This window comes from Callorhinus ursinus, unplaced genomic scaffold (assembly GCF_003265705.2).
Source record: "Callorhinus ursinus isolate GAN/ISIS: 27379988/994484 unplaced genomic scaffold, GSC_fseal_2.0 scaffold1, whole genome shotgun sequence".
NCBI lineage: Eukaryota > Metazoa > Chordata > Mammalia > Carnivora > Otariidae > Callorhinus > Callorhinus ursinus.
The window spans coordinates 95,282-116,680 of NW_027397063.1; the positions used below are offsets into that span (position 1 = coordinate 95,282).

Consider the following 21,399-nt stretch of genomic DNA (forward strand, 5'->3'; position numbering starts at 1 on the left):
TTCTGGTTATATTTGATTATTTATATCACCAAAACTGAAGGTCTAGGTGGATTTTTTATTTGCCCATCTCTGTTTTCTAATCACTTCACAATAAACATGTACTTCCTTTATAAAAAAAAAAAAGTTGCTAAAGTTATTTTATCACCTTTCCCCCTTGACTTCCTATGTATTCCTTTCTGAGCCCACATGTCCCTGCTACCCCCCATCACTCCCAAACACAGATAAAGAGTCGGCAGTTCAGAAGAGAAACACTGGTTGAGAAATAAAAGCAAGGCAGTGCTCTTTTCTTTTCAATACCCAGAAGTCCTGTAATACTTAGTTTGGGGATGAAGAAGAAGAGCCCAGGACTGGAGTGAGGGCAGTGCTGATTCTGGCCCTGACAGCTGCATGGGGTAAATCACTTACGTCCCCCCTGGCACCCCAGTTTCTTCTTCTAGTCACAAGGAGCAAGTGCAATGCTCTGAGAACATTCCATATCTCTGAATTCCTCTGTGTAAACGCCCACATATGTCTTCTTCTCCCCACTCTACCTGCATTCCGCACAAAGCAGTTGCCTGATACACCTTATTGGCTTTCCCAGTGAATGACATCCTGACTGCCTGGCTGTGTTCTTGAATGAATGAACAGGGGCCACAGTATGACTTTTGTGAGTCTTAGGTACTTTTACCTTTGTGGACCCCAAAAATGGTTTAATTATATTACATTTTACAATCTAATTAGTATAAAGATGACTATATTAACATTTTTTCTACCTAAAAGTTTATCTTTTTTTCTTTTGATTTTAGAAGAATTTTCATGGGTCCTTGAAAGCATTGTGGGCCCTAGGCTCTGGACCGGCCTAGCTAATGGGGAAGTCATCCCTGCAGGAACTACTCAATGGATGCTTCCAAATCCTGAGAAGTTTCATAAGAGAGACTTTTGAGCAGCGCACCAATGCATTCCCCAGATTTTATGCCAAGCCAGTTACCTAGTTTTCTTCTCTAAGGACATGGGTGGAGTTTCCCTCATTCTGTCATTTCACATTAAAATAAAGCTGCTCCTGACTCCTGGGCTCCAGTAGCTCATATGGCATTTCTGTGCAAATTAGAAAACGACTTCTTATTTTTAAGAAGAAGGGGGAAAGCCATTAAAGTATTATATTATTGCACCATCTAAATAACTATCCCCACTGAGCCTGGGGAAAGTGCAAACTCAGGTGGGCATCCTTTCCAACCTCACTTGGGGGCCACAGTCGTGGCCTGCATGGCATAGTGGTGGGACAGTAACAGTAATCCATGGCATTCAGCTTAAAGCCATCCTAGGCATAGTTCCATAAACCAAATTTCATCCTAAGTCTGTGGCCAGAATGGCCAAATCTGAGTAGGACTCAGGCAAAGCCTCTAAAAGCAATGGGAGACCAGAGTCATGGCCTCCAGTTTCTCCTAGAGCAAAAAGTGGATAAGGCACAACCACATGAGTGTGCACACCACACGCTTTCCTGTGTGTGTGCATGGCCTTGCAGGCAAGTGTGGCTTAATATGAGCTAGAACTCTCATGTTGCCCCCTGGAAGGCCCCCCAAAAGGCCGGGAAGCTCCACCACATGCTCCTGTGTGTGTTAGTGTATGTCTACAACATGAATAACACCCTGTGCCGGGCACAGTCTGACCAGCTATACCCAGCAGCCACACCTAGCTCACTGAGTCCCCTCACTGACGGAAAGCCTGCACTTACACATAATAAAGCCTCCATCCATTCCCTTCTCTGCAGGGATGACATGCCAGGCTCGGAGCTCCTACATCACGAGTGAGATCCTGTGGGGTTACCGGTTCACACCTGTCCTGACGCTGGAAGACGGGTTTTATGAGGTCGACTACAACAGTTTCCACGAGACCTATGAGACCAGCACCCCATCTCTCAGTGCCAAAGAGCTGGCTGAGCTAGCCAGTAGGGCAGAGCTGCCCCTGAGTTGGTCTGTGTCCAGCAAACTCAACCAACATGCAGAACTGGAGACTGAAGAAGAAGAAAAGAACCTCGAGGAACAAACAGAAAGGAATGGTGATGTGGCAAACCTAGAGAACGAATCCAAAGTTTAGTCTCCTAGCTGGGTAGCTCCTTCTCCTCTCCCCTCACACAACCTTTTCTTGTCTTTCATTCTCTTTCTTTTTTGTCTCTCTTACTTGGTTGTTTATTTATTTATATTTAATTTTGACATTACCAGAAAACAAATCTTCAAGGTGTAAAATATCTACCTGCCCTCTCTCAGTTACTCAGATTGACAAGGTAGACACGGATTTGGTTAAGGTGCAACGTGCCCTCATTTGTGGCCCAAGCTTGCTCTCTTTCCTAAATACCACACATCCAACTCCTAGGGATTTAAGCTGCTTACCTGCATGTCTTGTACAATACCAGATCACTCAAAGAGTGTGTCAAAGATTTTACCTGGGATATGACAAGTTAGGTCTCTGGTGCCTATTTATTCATGCAGTGAGACATAGCATATAACCCTCAATTTTATAGATTCAAATAAATTTCATCTACAGGGTGAGGTGCTTGCCCCATACAGGCATTGCAGTTCTAGGACCCAGGTCAGGTAAAGACAAAACACTGTACATATATATGCCTTATGTAATTACTTTCTTTTTGCAGTTAGTAATAAAACCCAGCATGTACAAAAGTACTATAGAACAGAACTTCTAAATAATGTACATAAATGTATAATTAGTGTAGGTTTAGATATATAACTTTAGAAATAAGATGCAAAAAAAAAAAAGATTCCCAATGTACAGTAGGTATTTCTGTTCTGATGTCTTTGCTTTCTTAATTTCTTTGGTCCCATTGACCACTGGCCCTTAGTGCATGGCCTTTGTTCCATATCCCAAACTGGTAGTGTTTGGGTACCCCACTGTTACCTTGCTGATCTTTTCATTGAATCTAAGAAGCCATAGGTCTGGGGGAAGTTAGGAGGTCTAGTACATGGCAAAACCCACCACCAATATGCTGATATACTACGAAATGTTTACAAAACTGAGGTCTCTTTTTTTAGTAACAGAAGCCTCACTGACTAGCTTGGGGGAATATTCCAGGGGAAGGACACTATCTGGCATGTCACCAATGATGTGTTTATGCTTTTCACATGAGCTGTCACCCTTTGTAGTACAAGAGTTTGGGAAACTCTTCTTCTACAAAACCATGGATTCTCCAGCTGTTCCACTCTGTAATCGTAAGAAACTACAGACTTAAAAAATGAGACATGGTAATTTAGCAGAAGATCGTTTCAGTCTAAAGCCATGACATTGATGAAGGCACGTAGTAGGAGACATATATTGTCATCATTCACCTAACACACTTTGACTCCATCTGACTCTCTTCCTGTCCCCACCAGCTTATCCATCAGCATTTCTCGCATTTGTATTTATTATTATTCGTATTCTTTTATTATTATGAAATGATGAGAGTTCAATAGTCAGAGATTAGATCAACAATCTAGGTGACTATGAAATCTTTCTAGAGAGTGCCACAGGTGGGAAATCAAATCCAAAGTGTCTCCCAATCAGAAGAAAACGAGCAAAAAACTACAGCCTTAATTCATTTTAATCTGCAAAGATAAATGGAGAGAGATTAAGAGAAAGAGAAGGAAGGCATTTTGTACTAAAACTCTAAATTCAAGATGAAAAAAATTCAAATAAAAAGATAAATGGAAGAGAATGTCAGACAAAATCTCAAGGGCAGGTGGAAATTTTGCACTGTAACAGATCTTTCACATTAATTTCACAATTTTAAACTATTTGTTCCCTACAACAGTCGCCCATCATAAATATTCATTGACCGAACTCAAGTTCCTTTTCAGCTCCTATGGCTGTGCTCAGTTTGAGGCTTTGTGCCATGGAGGTCAAAGAACTCAAACTAGCTATCACTCACTCCCTGTTGCCCTTGACTTCCCTGACCAGATTGCACAGGCCTTCGCTGTAGTTTGGGGACCTTGTCTACTAAAAAGCATGTCCCAGAGATAAGGAATGTGGCTTCTCAGTTTAACACGGGGGTCTCCTCCCATCTCTGAGACCTAGCATCAGGATACCTGCTTCTTGGCACTTGGACTTAACTGGAAACAAAACTGTTGGCCATAGCCCTTTCCTGTTTGCCAACATCTCATGTTTTGCATTGAATATCTGTTGAATCATTTATTCATTCCACAAAATCCAAGGAGGAGGTTGTAGTCGAGGAGAAGGAGAGAGCCCCATACACTTCCTGCCAGGCTGTGGGGAGGTACTGTGGCCTTACCTCGCTGTAGCCTTATGAAAGGCGCCCTTGACTTGGGGGCGCTAACCCTGCAGCATCCCCAGGGTTGCAGGGCAAGGCATGGTAGCACAAAGAAAGATGAAGCATGGGCTGCAAAAAGTCTGCTAATTTAGCTCTTGATGACTCAGTGGGCCTTTTTTAATCCATACTAAGGCTCAAAGGACAACACACATCCTGTTGTCTGGTTGGAAGAGCAGTTCAGGGCCCTCTAGCACAACTGAACAAAGAGCCTTGACAACCCTTTGGTCATGCACACATGTTAGGTCTCTATCTGTGCCAGGGCACCCGGGGGTGAGGTCTCTCCCTATTTCTCATTGTCTTTGGTGTCAATGTAGTTGGAGACAGAACATGAACCAAATCTCGTTTTTGTAATGTGAGCCTCTGAATCTTTAAACAAGGATGCTCCAGAAGAACCTTTTACTAGAATGTCCCTATCAAACATGTCTATTTTTCTACAGTTATTGATAACACAGTTTAACAGTGTATTTTGTGTCAACTGTTAAAATTTGGAATTGGAAGAAGCTCATTAAGACTGAATTTTCTAAGCAGCAAGAATTGAATGATGTTTTTCATTAAGACTGTACAACAAAGATGAGCCCACAATTTCTACTCATTCTATTCCATCATATCTAGTCCCCATTCACACAGTCACTTTGTTAGGAAATCAAGTGCTATGAAAATAAATAAGCCTATTTTAATGCAACAATACCCATAACTAATGAGGATCACCCTCAACTTGATATTTTGGTCTGTTAGTTTGGTGTGTTTGAGTCACTTTCCATAAAAGCATGGTGGGATCTGATAGCCAGATAAGAATTTTGAACCAACGGGTTACAGTTTGCCACAGTTGACCCCAATCTGGAGAAAAGGGCAGACTCAGCTGGAAGCATGACCTCCCCAAAGGCCGCTGAGACCCTTAGATTCTCACTTCCACTCACCCCAATATGCTTTCCAACTGGAAAACCTATTTGTTTATAAGTCAACTTTATGTAACTAATAAAACTGTTTATGTTTTTGGCTGTCCCCTGGGCAAATGATACTCTTTTAAATTAATGTATTTCTAATCACTGTAATGCCAGGTCATTGCTTATCCACTCCCTCATAACATGGCATTCCAGCCTATTGATCCAACAGATAGCCACTCCATGTCCATGAGAAGGAACTCCCTCTTCCCCCACTCCCTTCCTCTGTCTGTCTCTCTATTTTGTGCTATCTCTAGTTCCCCAGAGCCAGGTCCATTGACTTAGTTCAATATCTATGTTCCCTAACAAAAATCCAGCTATTGTCTCTAAAAATGTCAACAAAGTTCTTAAGCACAATTTTCTCTTGCAGGTTTAACCAAATTAGGGCTCTGAAATGTCCATTTCTCATTGTACTTGGATTAAAAAATTATTTATGACTTCATTCAAAAGCCTAAATTTTGAAGTCTCCAGAGCAACATCCTTATGCTTTCCCTCCCTACATTTTCTTACATTTCAGGTTTCTTACTTTTTCCCCTTTGCTTTTTAATTTAGATTTAGGCCAATATCTTTGGGATGTTCAGAAACTGTTCAGAAAGGCAGGAGCTGGTGGAGAGAGAAATTATAAAAATGCCATTAGAAAACTACTTGAATTCACCCAAAGAATGTGAAATCATTTCATTAGCTGAGTAATTCAAGATAAAAAGAATCAAAATATTCATAGTCATTTCCAAGATAGTTTGCCAATAGTCTGACTAGTTTTCAGTCTTTCTTTCCTTGACTTGGGTAATACTCTATGTGACTCAGAAAAGTCAAAAGGGTAGTTGGAAATTAAACACCCTACATAAGTGGGAAACAGTATCCTCTATGATTTCCTTTCAATGGATGGCTATAACGTTGAAAAATATAGTCAGTATATACATAATAGATGATTCATTGATATTGTATTACAATATAGTAAAATCATATAATCCTGTTTCTAGACTTTATGGTCAACCTGTTTAAGAAAATGTAATCCTTTCATTTAAAATGGAGTAAAACACAACTCTTCCTAATATTTCTGCCCTTGATGTCTCGGAGAATTTCTGATACAGTGTCATCTAGAAGTCAAAAGCTCTGTAAGGCTACAAAGAGATTTTGACAAAGCACAATATCAATACATAATACATTAACAAAACAATATTCCTAAGTTGTCTACATTGTGCTGTATTTGGGAACATTCAGAGCACTTGCATAAATTATGTCATTTAATTCCAATCCACCATGAGAGCTTGAGTGTTATAATATAAAAAGAAAACTAGGGGGTTTGGGCAAACTGAGTAACTTCCCCAAGGTTACAAGTCTAGTAATAATAGATCCCAGTCTCAAATCCAGGGGCCAAGTCTTAAGCCATGGTCTCTATTTACTACAGAAAGTGTCAGCAAACCGAATCTACTCACAGACTCCGGCCCACTGCCTGTTTTTGCACCACTTGTGAGCAAAGAATGACTTTTACATTTTTAAGAAGTTGGGGGAAAAAGACAAAAGGATATTTTCTGACATGTGAGAATTGTATGAAATTCCAATTCCAGTGTCCATAAATAAAATTTTATTGGAATACAGCCACACCCATTCATTTGTGTATTGCCTATGACCGCTTTCACACTACACTAACAGAGTTGAGTATTTAAGACAGAGACCATATGGCCAGAAGACTGAAATATTACTATCTGACCCTTTACAGGAAAAGTTTGCCGACCCCTATACTGTACTATTAAGTACTGTTCATGTATTAAGTACTACTAATTACTAAATGTTATACTGTGCTACCAAGAGATTCCTGGACAACTTAGAATGATGACATTTTTTTCCAATATAAATGCATTGCAGTCACTCACAGATCTGTTTCCAAGAAAAAATAACACAGTCATATAGTCAGTTGTCAAAGGAAGAGTCCTTCCTTTCCGTAACCATTCTCCCGAAGCGCTAAATAAATAACCAGCCAAGACTGAGCAGCCAACTCAGAAAGTGATAAGGTAAAACAACTTCTTAATGAACAAAAAAGAAATGTGAATCTCCAGTCCAGTGACTGAAACATTGCATCGCTGGAACCTATAGGTGTTTAAATATGTAGATAGTTGGGACACATGTCTCTGACCAACAGCGTGAACTGGACTTGCAGTGGTTGCGACATATCAATCCGGCTTGCCCTCCCTAACTTGTCTTCTCTCTTATGCCCGCTTGGACTATGGAGCTGTACTTGGGTCTTCCTGCTAGTTCTCTCTAGCCTGCAACTGATCAACATGATAAAGATGAACCGATTGCTCATATCCAGCTATCCAGTTCTGGCTCTGTCCAGTTCTGGCTCTCTCCAGCAACTTGGCCAGAAGTTTAACATGAGAATTAAGAACTAGATACTTCTCTTGGAAAACCAAGAGGTTCTTTGAAAAGAGCTCAGGGAGAAACAGAGTAGTAAAGTGTTGCCAGATTGTTTGTCACTTTCTGAATCTTAAGCATGAGATAAAGATTGGTAATTACAGAAATATTGAATCCAAGAAATCCAGACAACGGAGTTTTGAGACATTCTTTACTATCACTAAGCTGAACTCACTTGTGTTCTAAGAAAGCATTTCCAACGCCAGACATAAGTCAGACAAGTGAGATTCTTTATCTCTTTAGTTCTATTGGAAAAATATACATATCAGGTTCTCTTGAGTGCTTTCCTGGAAATTAGGTGGGAGAAAAATTTTTGTCACAAATCATTGTGATGCACAGCTGAAAGATAAATGATGGAAACTGAGATAAATTTGATCCTGTGTCTAAATCTAAATAGTTATAATATCCGCAATATAGATGATGCAAAAAGCTCATGACCCTGCAATTGCATGGAACAGCATAATAGCTAAGTGAGAAAAAAAGAAATCTCAAAGTTCTATACCATAAAACTTAAATGTAAAAGGAGTCAAACTTTTACTTGGCCTCATTGCCTTGGTAAAAGAAAGCTTGATGCATCCATCTAATTCAAATAGGAAAGTCCTAAGAAGGAAACGAGGGCAAAATACTTTGAGACGTGCAAAAATAGCTCATTGAGATGGTCAGCATGATTAAGTGATGGAGATTTATCACCAATGAAAATGGCTTTTGTAAAGTTAATTTTAGATACTACCCCCTAGTCATGAATCCTACTGTGCTCTGTGGTCAGCCAGAGAATTGTGACCACATAGGCAATAGATCTTGATTTCAGAGAATGAAATGTTTCTACAATCAAAGGGTAATTGACCATTTCAAGATTAAGACTGCACCCATTGTATTAACACTGATCATAAATACTGTGATATAAACCAGCCAATCTTTATAAGAATATGAAGGGCTGTTATTCTCAGGCAATGTAAATATCCACTACTAACAGGCACTAGTGAAATAAACATGTAATGCATCATTATTTCTAAAATTCTGATAGAAATCATAAAATATCCATCCAAAGGAGCAAGAAGTCCTGGGAGCCCAAGCTCAGATCTCTTTGGCTACTAAAACCCAGCCCAGGCTGAATGCCTTATGGAGTATGTCAATGTTGGGTCATCAGCACTAAACACAGCTACAGAACTGGACTGACTAGAGCACAGAGAGGTGAGCTTCCATCCGCTGTGCATGATCAGAACCTCTGGCTCCATGGCCACTACTCTTAGAGAAGGAGATGGAACACTGTTCTTAGATCCAGTTGGTGCCATTCTGGCATCATCTCTCAGCATTATTGCAAATGGGAGTGGATGTGAGCAACCTTCCCTTGGTTCAGTTTGGCCATGCCAACCTGCGGCAGGCTTTCTGGATGAGCCTCTCCCTCCAGGTCTGGTTCCTGCTCATATAGACAATGACACCCTCCCCCAGAAGACAAAAGGGACTCTGTGTCTTTTGAGCTTATCTTGGCTAGCATTCTTGACCCTACAGAACACATACCTGGATCAGGGGTGACAACTCTCCCTAGGAGAACTGAAGTAAGACTTTCTGAATCCCCTGTGCAGAGGGGTGCCCCTCCTATTCATAAGTCAAAACCAAACAATACTACTGTGTAAATGGAGTAAGTGTAAGGAAGTCCAAAGAAAGTTCTCATTTTCCCAGGTGATTACCTGGATGATTTTTTTTCCCTTTACATATCTAGTTCTTCAACCTCTGGAAATTCTCACTTTTTAATATCATGATGCTGTGAGCACAAACTCAACTGGTTCATCAGGCAATCCCAACCATCAACCTAGATGGTCTGACCCTGTTCCTTTTTTCAAGTGGGTCTGATTTGTTCAAACCTACCCCTGGACCAATTCATATGTTGCCCTGGCCAAGAAATTTCACATACCCTCTCTTTCCTCTAACAGGAACCAACAAACAAGGACATCATTGTCAAGAGTCTCCTCTTTATTTGCAAGGAACTCCCCTGGATTGCCACACTTGGAGACACAACTTATGTTGTCCCCAGGTGCCCACAGGGCTATCACGTTACCACAGGTCATCATCCAAGCATTCTACCCAGCTCCTCTTTCTGAATCCCTCCCTTGGCTCACCACCAAAAGTCATCTTTCCAGGCACCTTCCTCTGAGTTTCCATTCCATTCTTGAGTGGCCGCCAAGAACCCATTTTGAGGCTAGTCCCATCTCTTACCACCTAATTGTCCACCACCAATTTTAATTGAGCACATAATATGTTCACAGTCTGACCACCTGAGACCAAAAAAGTAGAATTTTTCATTTCTGCCCCCATATACACCTTGAGAGCTCCTGAGTAATGGCTGGGCATGATGACATCAGCCCATTACTGAGCAGTGTAAAGTGAGGTCTTGTGCCAAAGGGACAGCTGGACTTTTCCAGGGGAATCTTCTTGTCCCTTTCAACATGCAATTAGGCTATCCAGCTTGCCAAAGATTATCCTGAATATCCTTATTCAGCCCAGTGGATCAGCTTCTAAAATGAGAGTTATACAGGAACAACAGTGAACTCCCACATGTGTACAGGATTCTGAAATGATGACCTAAATATATGCCTATGTTGGTAAAGTGGCCTTTCCTCCCCCACTGTCTGTACAGACTGTGCCTTGGGGAAAAACCAAGCACACATGTGGTGCCTGGTTACCTAGGCCTGCACGGCTGCTACCATGGCAACCTGCAGCCTATCAGCATAGACCTTTCCATGGAGTCTCTGAGAAGAACTGGCAAAGACCCCAAGAGCTGGAGTTCCCAAAGGCTGGTCCACCTGCAGACAGCCTTCAGGGAATCCTAGGAGATATGGGGCAATGCCCAGGCAAACAGGTACTCATTCAGTGGCCAGGTGTAGGATATTACTATCCCTTCTTCCTAGGATAGTATGCACGTGGTGGCCAAACTGCTCCTAAAAAAGCTGTTCTTTAAGCCATCATTCCCATCCCACATACACACCCACACCCAAATCACATTTGCCTTTAAAAGAGAGAGAGAGAGATTCCAAAACTAAATTCACATTATCTGGTATAACAGAAATCTGAAGTGCTGCCATTTTATTAATCATTAAATAAGCTCTGCCTAAACACTGTTTCAATAATAAGCCCAAGTATAAAGAAAAGCAATTTAAAATTTTTACTTAGAAATTCTTTTAGAAAAAAAAAAAAAGAAGTTCTTTTTAGAAAACCTGATTTCAAATGTTCATTTTTGCCCCCAGGATGCAAAGTCTCTAGAATACTATTTCTCCATGAACTTGTCGTATCCATCTGGCTTTGAACCTGAGAACAGACTCCTTTAAATTGGCATGAAAGATTAAGTAGAATTTAACACTGAAACTTTCAGAGTTAAATTCGGTCTGGACTTATGAACCCAGCTAGGAGTAAACTCTGCTAATCAGGAACAACTCTGCATCAATCCCCCTAAATGCTAACCTCAGGGAAATTTTGGATGTGGAAATTTTGCTCAAGATGATGGCTTGCTTTTGGAGAGAGGATGGTAGTGTTCAAATCTCTGAGTCATGCCAACAGTATGCGAATCACGCCAGATCAGCTTACCTGGTCTACAGCTTGTCCAGTCAGCTGGCCATGTCCATAGGGGGCATTAGTGAATAAATGAGAACTTTCCGTGACCCGAACAACCACACTGGAAGACTTTTCTTCCATCTTATTTTCCAGTTCTGTTACAAAAGAAATCAACAAAACATGTGGTTTGTTATTCCATGGTTCCCCTCTACTTGTACCTTCCATATTTTTTTTTCCTTTTCCAAAAGAAGGTAGGCTCCTCTGAATGTTGCATGATATGGTGGTAGTGTTTCCAGTCCTTTGTAACTAATATTTTAACAAATGCAACAACCCTCTCTCCCCATATACACACACATATACATACACACAAGTATACATGCAGTCACACACACACACACACACACACACACACACACACACACACACACACTTACCTCCCCAGTCAGTTATGGGCTAGTCCATGTAAGTGAATTTCCAGAAAACCAGTCTTAAGAATAACAATAATTCCCTCCCTCAACCATCACGGTTGTATTCTTTCTAAAATGTAACATAGGCTTCCCTGGACTCACAGGCAATGGGGTCATAAAGTAACCTTTTTTTTTTTCATTATTTTGTAGGAAACTCAGATTCAGTCTGAGGAGAACAGGATTCTGATCCTGTTCCATCCCCAGATGAGTTATATGGTCTTGGATAAATAATTGGACTTCTCAAAAATAGTTTTCTCGTCTTTTTTTTAACTAATAACCTTTATTTTTTTTTTAGCAAAGTTTTAGGTTCATAGCACAATTGAGTGAAAAGTACAGAAAGTTCTCATACATCTCCCTGACCCCACACATTCACAACATCCCCAATTATCAATATTCTGCACCAGAGTTGTACACTTGTTACAACTGGTGAACCGACATTGACTCATCATTATCACCCAAAGTCTATAGTTTACATTAGGTTTCACTCTTGGTATTGTACATTCTATAAGTTTTGACAAATATATAATGTATAATGACACATATCCACCAATATAGTATCATGCAAAATAGTTTCACTGACCTAAAAATTCTCTGTGCTCTGCCTATTTATCTCTCCCTCCCCCCAACCCTTGACAACTACTGATCTTTTTACCGTCTTTAGAGTTTTGCCTTTTCCACAATGTCACAAACTTGGAATCATACAGCATATAGTCTTTTAGATTAGCTTCTTTCACTTAGTAGCATGCATTGAAGAGTACTCCATGCCTTTTCATAGCTTGATAGCTCATTTTTTAGGGCTGAATAATATTTTATTGTCTGGATGTACCATGGTTTATATATTCATTTACATACTGTTGGTTGCTTCTAAATTTTGGCAATGATGAATAAAGCTGCTATAAACATTTGTGTGCAGGTTTTGTTAGACATAAAGTTTTCCGTTCATTTGGGTAAACACCAAGGAGCATAATTGTTGGATCATACGATAAAACTATGTTTAGTGTTGTAAGAAACTGCCAAACTGTCTTCCAAAGTGGCTATACCATTTTGCATTCCCACCAACAATGAATGAGTGTTTCCTGTTGCCTCACATCCTTGCCAGCATTTGGTGTTATTGGTGTTTTGGATTTTGGCCATTCTAATAGGTGTGCACTGGCATCTCATTTTCATTTGCATTTCCCTGGTGACATGATATGGAGCATCTTTCATACACTTATTAACCATCTGTACATCTTCTTAGGTGAGGTGCTTGTTTGGGTCTTCGCCCATTTTTAATCAGGCTGTTTGTTTTCTTATTGTTGAGTTTAAGAGTTCTTTGAATATTTTGAATAACAGTCCTTTATCAGATCCTTCTTTTGCAAATATTTTCTCCCAATCTGTAGTTTGTCTTCTCATTCTGTTGACAGTATCTTTTGTAGAGCAAAAATGTTTAATTTTAATGAACACCAGCTTATTAATTCTTCCCTTCATGAGTTGATCATGCCTTTGGTGTTGTATTTTTAAATTCATTGCCATACCCAAGATCATCTAGGTTTTCTCATATATTATCTTCTAGGAGTTTTATAGTTTTGCATTTTTACATCCAAATCATTTTGAGTTAATTTTTGTGAAGCGTTTAAGGTCTGTGTGCAGATTTGCGGCGGGGCGGGGGGGGTTAATGTATATAGTTTTTCTAGAGCCATCTGTTGAAAAGACTATATTTGCTTCTCTGTATTGCCTTTGCACCTTTGCCAAAGATCAGTTGACTACACTTATAGGATTCTATTTCTGGGCCTTCTGTTCTGTTCCATTGATCTACTTGTTTATTCTTTCACCAATATCACACTGTCTTGATCACTCTAGCTTTATAGTAAGGCTTGAGGTTGGATAATGCTAGTCCTCTGATTTTGTTCTTCTTCTTCAATATTGTGTTGGCTACTCTGGGTCTTTTGCCTCTTCATATAAACTTTAACAACAGTTTGTTGATAGCCACAAATTAACTTTCTGGGATTTTGATTGGAAATGCATTGAATCTGTAGATCAATTTGGGAAGAACTTGACAATATGGAGTCTTGACAATATTGAGTCTTCCTATCCATGAATATGGAATATCTCTCCATTTATTTAGTTCATTTGTTATATTTCATCAGAGTTTTGTAATTTTCCTCATATAAATCTTATACATATTTTGTTAGATTTATACCGAAGTATTTTATTTGGGGGAACGCTAATGTAAATGGTACTGTGTTTGTAATTTCTGATTCCATTTGTTCATTGATGATATATAGGAAAGTGACTGACTTTTTATATATTAACTTTGTATCCTGCAACCTTGCTATGATGTTTTTTGTTATTCTTTCAGATTTTTTACATGGACATTCTTGTCATCTGCAAACAAAGATAATTTTATTTCTTCCTTCCCAATCCCTCTAAGTACTGCTTTCACTGCATCCCACAAATTTTGATAAATTGCATTTTTATTTTCATTTTGTTCAAAAAAATTTTTTAATTATCTTAAGATTTCTTCTTTGACCTGTTATTTAGAAGTGTGTTGTTGAATCTCTGAATATTTTGAGATTTTTCCATCTATTTTTTTGTTGGATTTCTAGTTTAATTCCATTGTGGACTAGAGAAGACATTATATGATTTCTATTATTTCAAGTTTGTTAAGGTGTGTTTTATGGCCCAGAATGTGGTTTATCTTGGTGAACATTCCATGTGAGCTTCAGAAAATACCTGGTGTTAGTTTTCTTGTCATTTTCAAGAAGCATTTAAATCCCTCAGTGTCTGCTTCTATGATTCTAATAGCAGTTCCAGTCTATACCACCCCTAAACTAGATAGCCCCAGATGGTTTAGCTTTAAGTCTTAGTTGTTTTTAATAGTTTCACTAATTCCTATGCTGGCAGCAATGAAATTTTACCACCATCCATATACTTGTCTCCAGGATCTCTTCACCAAACACATCCCTCTCCTCTACCACCACTAAACCCAATAGCAAATAGACAAGTTATGAGTTAGGTGCCTTCTAGAAAAATGAAGTGTTACTAGACAAGCATTATAGTCTCCTCTACAGTAGATTAAAGCCCCCAAACACGTTTGCATCTTTGATAGAAAATAAGTGCATGACTACATCTTGCTGGCTCGTCCATGAATAGTTCAATCAGCTCCAGCAGGTTATTGGTAAGTTGCTTTTAACCTGAATTCATCTTTACCTTCCCTGAGGTATGTATCTAGGACCCCAGGACAAAAAAAAAAATTAATACTAAATCAAGTAGAACATAATTAGGGAGGCAAAGAGCTTAAACCATAACATTTTAATTCAACTGTTTCATGTCAGGCATATCACACTTTTCCACTATTAATTGAAAGATAATTCATTGTATTTGCCTTTCCTAACAAAGTAGTATGATACTAAGGCCTGAAATATTTAAGAAGGCCCAATAAAATATGAGTCATTCTGTGGGCCATTTCCTGAGACAGAAAGAAAATTATTCTGGAAAGTTCACTAGTTCAAAAGTCCAAAGCAGTACCTAAACTTCAGTAATCTTTTTAATCCCGAATCTATGAAACTGAGGATAAGCCTTAATCTGGTTTTAGGGCTGCATGTCTTTTAGACATTCATGTTTCTATTGACCTGGAAGTTCTCATTCTTACCATCACACAGAACTGTTAGTAATTATTTAAACAAAACAAAGCCTAGCCATTCTAAGAAGCAATTCATCAAGCTGGGGATCTTTAGGCTGCATGTTGGTGTTCCAGTTCCAGTATCCACTCCTAGAGAATAAAATTCTTCTAAAAAGAAATAAGGCACAGACATATTTGACCTTCAACATTGTTCCCAGAGTTTTAAGAACTTGAGTTTTTGATAAGATGCTCACATTGTACAAAGTAATAAAATATTTGGTTTTCAAGGTGCATGAAATTCACTAATGCTGGGAGGAGGCACATACTCGTATCTCCATTCTCAGGGATCTAAGCTGCCAACTAAAATTAGACAAGGACAGACCTCCACTCAAAATATTCTGAAAGCTAGTGGATGTCCCATATTTTATTGTTCTAAGTTGACAATTACTTGACTGAGTATTGACCCATGAACACTTGTAGTATAGTGGGCAATGTCCTAAGCAGGTTGCTGTAAAGACCAAGAAATAATGACATACTCCTCTGCCTTCAACAAGCCTACAACTTCATGGCAACCAGCTCTTACCATGTGACCACACTGTGCTGAGTGAATTGGACTACGCAAAAGCCCTGTGACCAAATGTTGACTCCCACTTTATAAATAAACTGAGGCATAAAGAGAAATATTAACTTACTCTAGTTTTAAAAATAAGACAACCTAATAGGGAAGGTACAACAACTGTTCTGAAATTTAAAGAAAGCAGATCAGCTTCTGTGTAAGTAATCAGAAATGGTTTCACGGGGAAGAGAGGGACATTTGTCCTGACATTCCTGGAGATTGGGTGGGATTTGGAAGATACAGACCCAGGAGGGAATATTCCTTTCAGTGTGAGGAACCAGCATGGGAGAGAGTCCAAAGATCGACATGCACAAAGCAAGACTGGGGGGTGGTGCCTAGGCCAGCCTAGATGGTATGGGATGGCTTACTGTAGGATTTGATAAAATATTCATTTTGAAAACTGGTGCTAAATTGTAGAAGACTTGGGGTTTCAGGCTAAGGAAGGCAGACTAAGGTAGGAATAGTAAGGCAGCATTTATTAATAAGCCCACCATAGCACTTAAGAAGTTCATAAATCTCCAGGATTGAGTTGTCCCTAAATAATAACGTTCACTGGAAAAAAGGCAAAAACGTCCTTAACAAAACTGTCAAGCACTTTGAAATGATTCAGTGAATCTGTGAAAAACAGAATAAATCATTGGTGGAATTTCAACAGCAATTAGTAGTAAACTACATGTCCAGCAAAATCATAAAACAAGGGTTATTATAGGAGAGAATTATAGATATTAAACAACACAGGCACAAGATAAAGTTTTATTCAGGCAAAACCTTTAGATGATCCTTTAAAGATGAACAGAAAGAAAATAAGGAAATGCATCTTTCAAAAAATTCTACCAAGGCTTCTGACTTTTCCTTGTGATGAGTCACTAAGATTTGCTTCCGAAGTCAGTGTTGTCAACCTTCCCACCATGCTTTTTGGAAAGGAAAGCCAGGAAGGGCTCAAGTACCGGTTTGGCTCCTGACCCACCTTTTGGTCTTTTTGTAACTCCCTTTACTCAACTCCAAGTACATCTGTGCACGGACAATGAGACGAAAGCATGCTACATGCGAAAGCACAAATTATGTATTGAGATATCACTACAATGCCAAATTTTTTAGAATAAAAAATATATCTTTAAGAACTCGCTGTGTTAGGGAAACTGTTTACATACTGAGGTGTTCCTCTTTTTTTTTGACTGGAACAATAAAAAAAAAATTTGATATGGCCTTGGTTTCTTCTTCTGTGTGTGTGTGTGTGTGTGTGTGTCCAAAGAGTCAGCCTTTTCTATAGGTGGGAATATAAATTGTTTTCGAAGCAACGTATCCTGCCACAGCACCAGTCAGGATGTTGAAGTTGTCGAGCATCACAGGTTTGAAATGATCTCCTCTCACTCTCTCCTCCCCTCTCTCTTCTTTTCCCTCTCTCTCTTCCTCCCCACCTCCACCTCTCCCCAGGCTCTGCCTGTGGCCAGATCCCAGCAATGAGTCAGCTCTGCTCCTTCCCACACCTGCCCACCCAAGCAAGACCCATCTTATACCCATACCCATTTGCCATTTGCACCTCGTGGAACTTTAAATAATGAAAGGGACCTATGAACTTTCAGGGCAGCTCATCCTGACACTTGCCACAGCCAAAATGTCTTGGTCAGAGGGGTTTAACAATACATGATAAAGTCCAATGTTAAACTAAATAAACATTCCTAAAAGAGTTTTCATGTTCTCAGTCAACCATTTTGCATGGTGTTGGCTTTGCCTGACCCCAGCACCTCAGCTCCGGCTCCTCACCCAGGAGAAACCTGGTAGCATGGCCAGCCAGCCCTCCCCAGGGAGGCATAAAGGAAGCCTCTGAGTCATGCTGACCACTGAACACTATAACACGAACAAAAGAAGTAACCTAAAAATAGACCCAGGTTACATCCTTTCTCAGAGGCTGCCAGATGTTGAGACAAGACAGGACACCATCACCACTTCATCCCACTTTTCCTAATGGGATCCCTGCCCGGTATCACTGTTGTGTCTGATAGAGTTACTAATCCATTATCTGCATCCCTCTAGCCCTTTATGCATCTGTCCCACTTAGCACTCATTATGCCCAGCAGAAACCCATGGAAATGCATCCATTCCTTCAGGCACCAAAGGAAGAGCCCCCATCTCTGCTTCTTGCTGACTCCTCTGGAACCACCCTCCACATTACCCCAGAGGCATTGTCTAAAGCAACTCCCTGACTAAAGCCATACCTGGAGCCCCATCATCCACTCCAGTGGGTTTCAAACTAAGCTGCAAAAACTTTCCTCTGAAGGAACTCTCAAGCAGAAGCTCAATATTTAAATCAGACAAAAGCAAAGTTGCCCTGATACAGCAGGAGTAGAGGTTCAGAAGCCTGCACCTCAAGCCCAAGTGCCCCAGGGCCCCTGTCCTTGGAGCACAGGTTAATAATCACCACTGTGCTGCATTATGTCCAAACTTCTTGGCTGGACCTATAAGGAATGGTAGGTTCTGGGCCCCAGGACCCTCTCAGGTTCAATATCCCACCTCATTACACTCCTTATTAAATGTCTGTGTTCCTCTGACAGGACGCACCTTCCCAGGCCACCTAGACTCTGAAAACATTGTTCCTTCTTCATGGAATGTGAATCCAGAGCCACCAGGGGAGTCGGACTTCTTTCCCTAACTCCTTTTGATTCCAGCTGGCTTCTGAAGCCAGGTCTTCAGAACTCAAACTAACCCTGCACTGTGTTTTAACTCTTCCTGTCTGTCTTACTCAGTAGACAACAAACTCCTCATAGCCAAAAATTATTTCACTCATCTTTGTCCCTGACACTTTCCACAAGGCTTAGCACTTAGTTGGTTCTCAGTGCTTATTTGTTGGATGGATGGATGGATGGACGGATGGATGGATGGATGGATGGATGAGCAGGTGAGTGGATGGATGAGCATGTGAGTAGTAGATGAGTGGGTGGATGGGTGAACGGATAAGAAGATGGGTGGGCAGGTGGATGGATGGACGGGTGAGTGGGTGGATGAATGGACAGACAGATGGATGAGCAGATGGGAGGGTAAATGGAGGAAGAGAAAGAGTAAGACATTCATAGTTTGCCATTCGAGTGGCCACAGCAGCCACTGAAACACCTATTATTGGTTAACAGTTGCATTATAGTTTGAAAATCTCTCTCTTCCCTAGCTGGAAAAATCTGGTACTTCCTTCCATCTATGGTCAAGTGGTTTCTTCTACCAAATCACATCATCTGACATCTTGACAAAACATGTTATACTGCTCACATCTCAGCACAGCCTTATGAGTGATTTCTACGAAATTCATTAATTTACATTTGGTAAAGAAGTCCTCTTGTCTTATCATTATTCATTACTGTGACCCATTTAAAACCAGTAGGCTACAATTCAGCCGCCTAAGATCAGTATATACCCCACAGAAAGGCAAGTGCTTCCACACTCATCACTTGGGCAGGGCCCATCAGGAGGGATGGACATTGTAACCAAGAGGACTCAGAAGAGCACAGTAGAGGGGGGATTCTGAACATCCAGCTTCTCTCACAGCTAATGCTTTCCTGAATGTCACTTTAGGCTTTCTTTAGCCAGCACAATGCATACATCCTTTCACAAGTTTTGCTCAAACAATATGATCTTTCTTCTCTTATAAAGAAATATATTATCTTGGGTCTTCTCAACAATTGTTAGGGTTATAATTTTCCTAAATCACAACTTCATGCTTCATGTTCTCAAAATCCTGAATTCATCCCTAGAAAGAATACTTCAGAGCTAACTTCCATCCCCAAAGGATGCTTTTAGCAGACCAGGCCCTTCTTCCCTGCATTCCAGTATCAAGGAATCCCAAAGGCAAAAAAATGAGAAGACCAGCTCCTCAAACCATGCTTATCCCTACCAGAGTGGGTAAACTGAGACAGAGAAGCCTTGCTGAAGGCCACAATCAATACATTTTAAATCTCATTTCCAGCTTTTTTCCCACCAGGCTAGTCTTAAAAAAAAAAAACAAAACAAAAAAACACTGTTTTTCCACTTTTACAGACTCAAGGCAAGCAGATGACTGTTCCTCTTTCTGGACTCTGGTTGTATCACGGGCACACCCACAGTAATAACAACAACCACTCATTAGCATATTAACATATAGGTTCAGGGTATTCCGTATACATTACCTTTAATCCTTACAGCCCTGCATAATTGGTAATAATAGTCCCGTTTTCCAACTGAGAAAACAGGGGCACAGAGATTATAATATTTAGTCCAAAATTAGATTTTGGCAATTTGCTATTTTCTTGCTATAATTGCAAGCTACAATTATAATCACTCAATTATAATACTGAATTGGAAGTTATACTGTCAGTTACATATCAAACATTCTGAGATGATCCAGCATATTCATCCATTCAGGTTGAAAGAAAGAAACCAGCACCAACCATCATTACCCGTGTGACAGGGTCACTAGGATCCAGCCAGGAGGGGGCAGCAGAACATTAGCCAAGGAGTGAAGGCCTGCAGGGGCTCAACACTGGCCAACGTTAGAGGAAACTAGCTGATGGGGTGTCAGTGACTTCCTCAGCAGGGTCGCTGCACAAGGCCTGGTTGGGTCTCTCTCCAAGCTCTCTCTCTCTCACCAAACTCCCAGTATGCCCACCCCTACTCCACGGCTACCCCATGTCTGGGCAGTGACTCCACTCTGAATGGCCTTCCTCTCTGGAGGACACACGGGGATTTCTTGGGACTGTCCACTGCACTGTAAGACCCTGAGAGCCCAGCTTGTGTCTGTTTGGCTCCTCTTGTCTCCGTGTGCCTGGGAGATGCATGCTTAGTAGGCATTTGCTAAGTGGCAAAACAAATGTTGAGGCCATGGGGGTGTGGATCATGTATACTCATTGTTCCAAGTGCCCTGCTCACACCCAAAGGCAGCAAGATCAGGGCCTCATCAGGACAAGCAAGATCGAGGCACAGGGATGGTATACCAGACCCCTCTCTTCACTTTTACCTGGAGAGCAGGTGAAATTTTTATTTACCATTTCATTGGGCATCTTTTCTTACAGCCTCCTCCCCAACCCAGCTGTGTGACCAGTCTTGTCTTGACTAAATGTCCAAGTTAACGCATCGCTCCATGTGAAGCCACTCCAAACTTAGAGGTTTTACACAATCATTTATTTTGCTCATGATTTTGTGAGTCAGGAATTTGGGGAAGATATGCCAAAATGGTGTGTCTCAGGTCCTTGGGCCATCAGCTGGATGCCTCAGTTTCCTTAGCTTGTTCCGTCTCCAAGTGGCAGCTCATGGCCTAGGACATGGGCTTTTCACAGTATGGACATCTCCAGGTGGCTCACGTCTCACAGGACAGTGCTTCCAAGAGGTGAGAAGTTCTAGCTGCTCAGTGAAGAGCAGCACCAGGAACTGAGCAATTTGTCACCACACTGTGTTGGCCACAGTCCCCATGCCTACCCTAGACTTGAGGAAGCCGAGACCCCACTCCACCATGGCAGAAGGGCAAGTTCATGCACCACTGCGGTCATCTCAGAAAAACC

The 21,399-nt window shown here is 40.7% G+C and overlaps 1 protein-coding gene across 1 annotated transcript in view; it reads left to right on the top strand.

Annotated features, from left to right (window-relative positions):
• Window positions 1–10,455, top strand: part of KCNJ6 (potassium inwardly rectifying channel subfamily J member 6) — a 75,289-nt gene extending 64,834 nt beyond the window's left edge. Inside the window, exon 2 of the mRNA XM_025871432.2 lies at window positions 1,748–10,455. Coding sequence (XP_025727217.2) covers window positions 1,748–2,073 — 326 coding nt within the window. The 3' untranslated portion in view covers window positions 2,074–10,455. The remainder of the gene's footprint in view (window positions 1–1,747) is intronic.
• The last annotated feature ends 10,944 nt before the right edge of the window (window positions 10,456–21,399 follow it).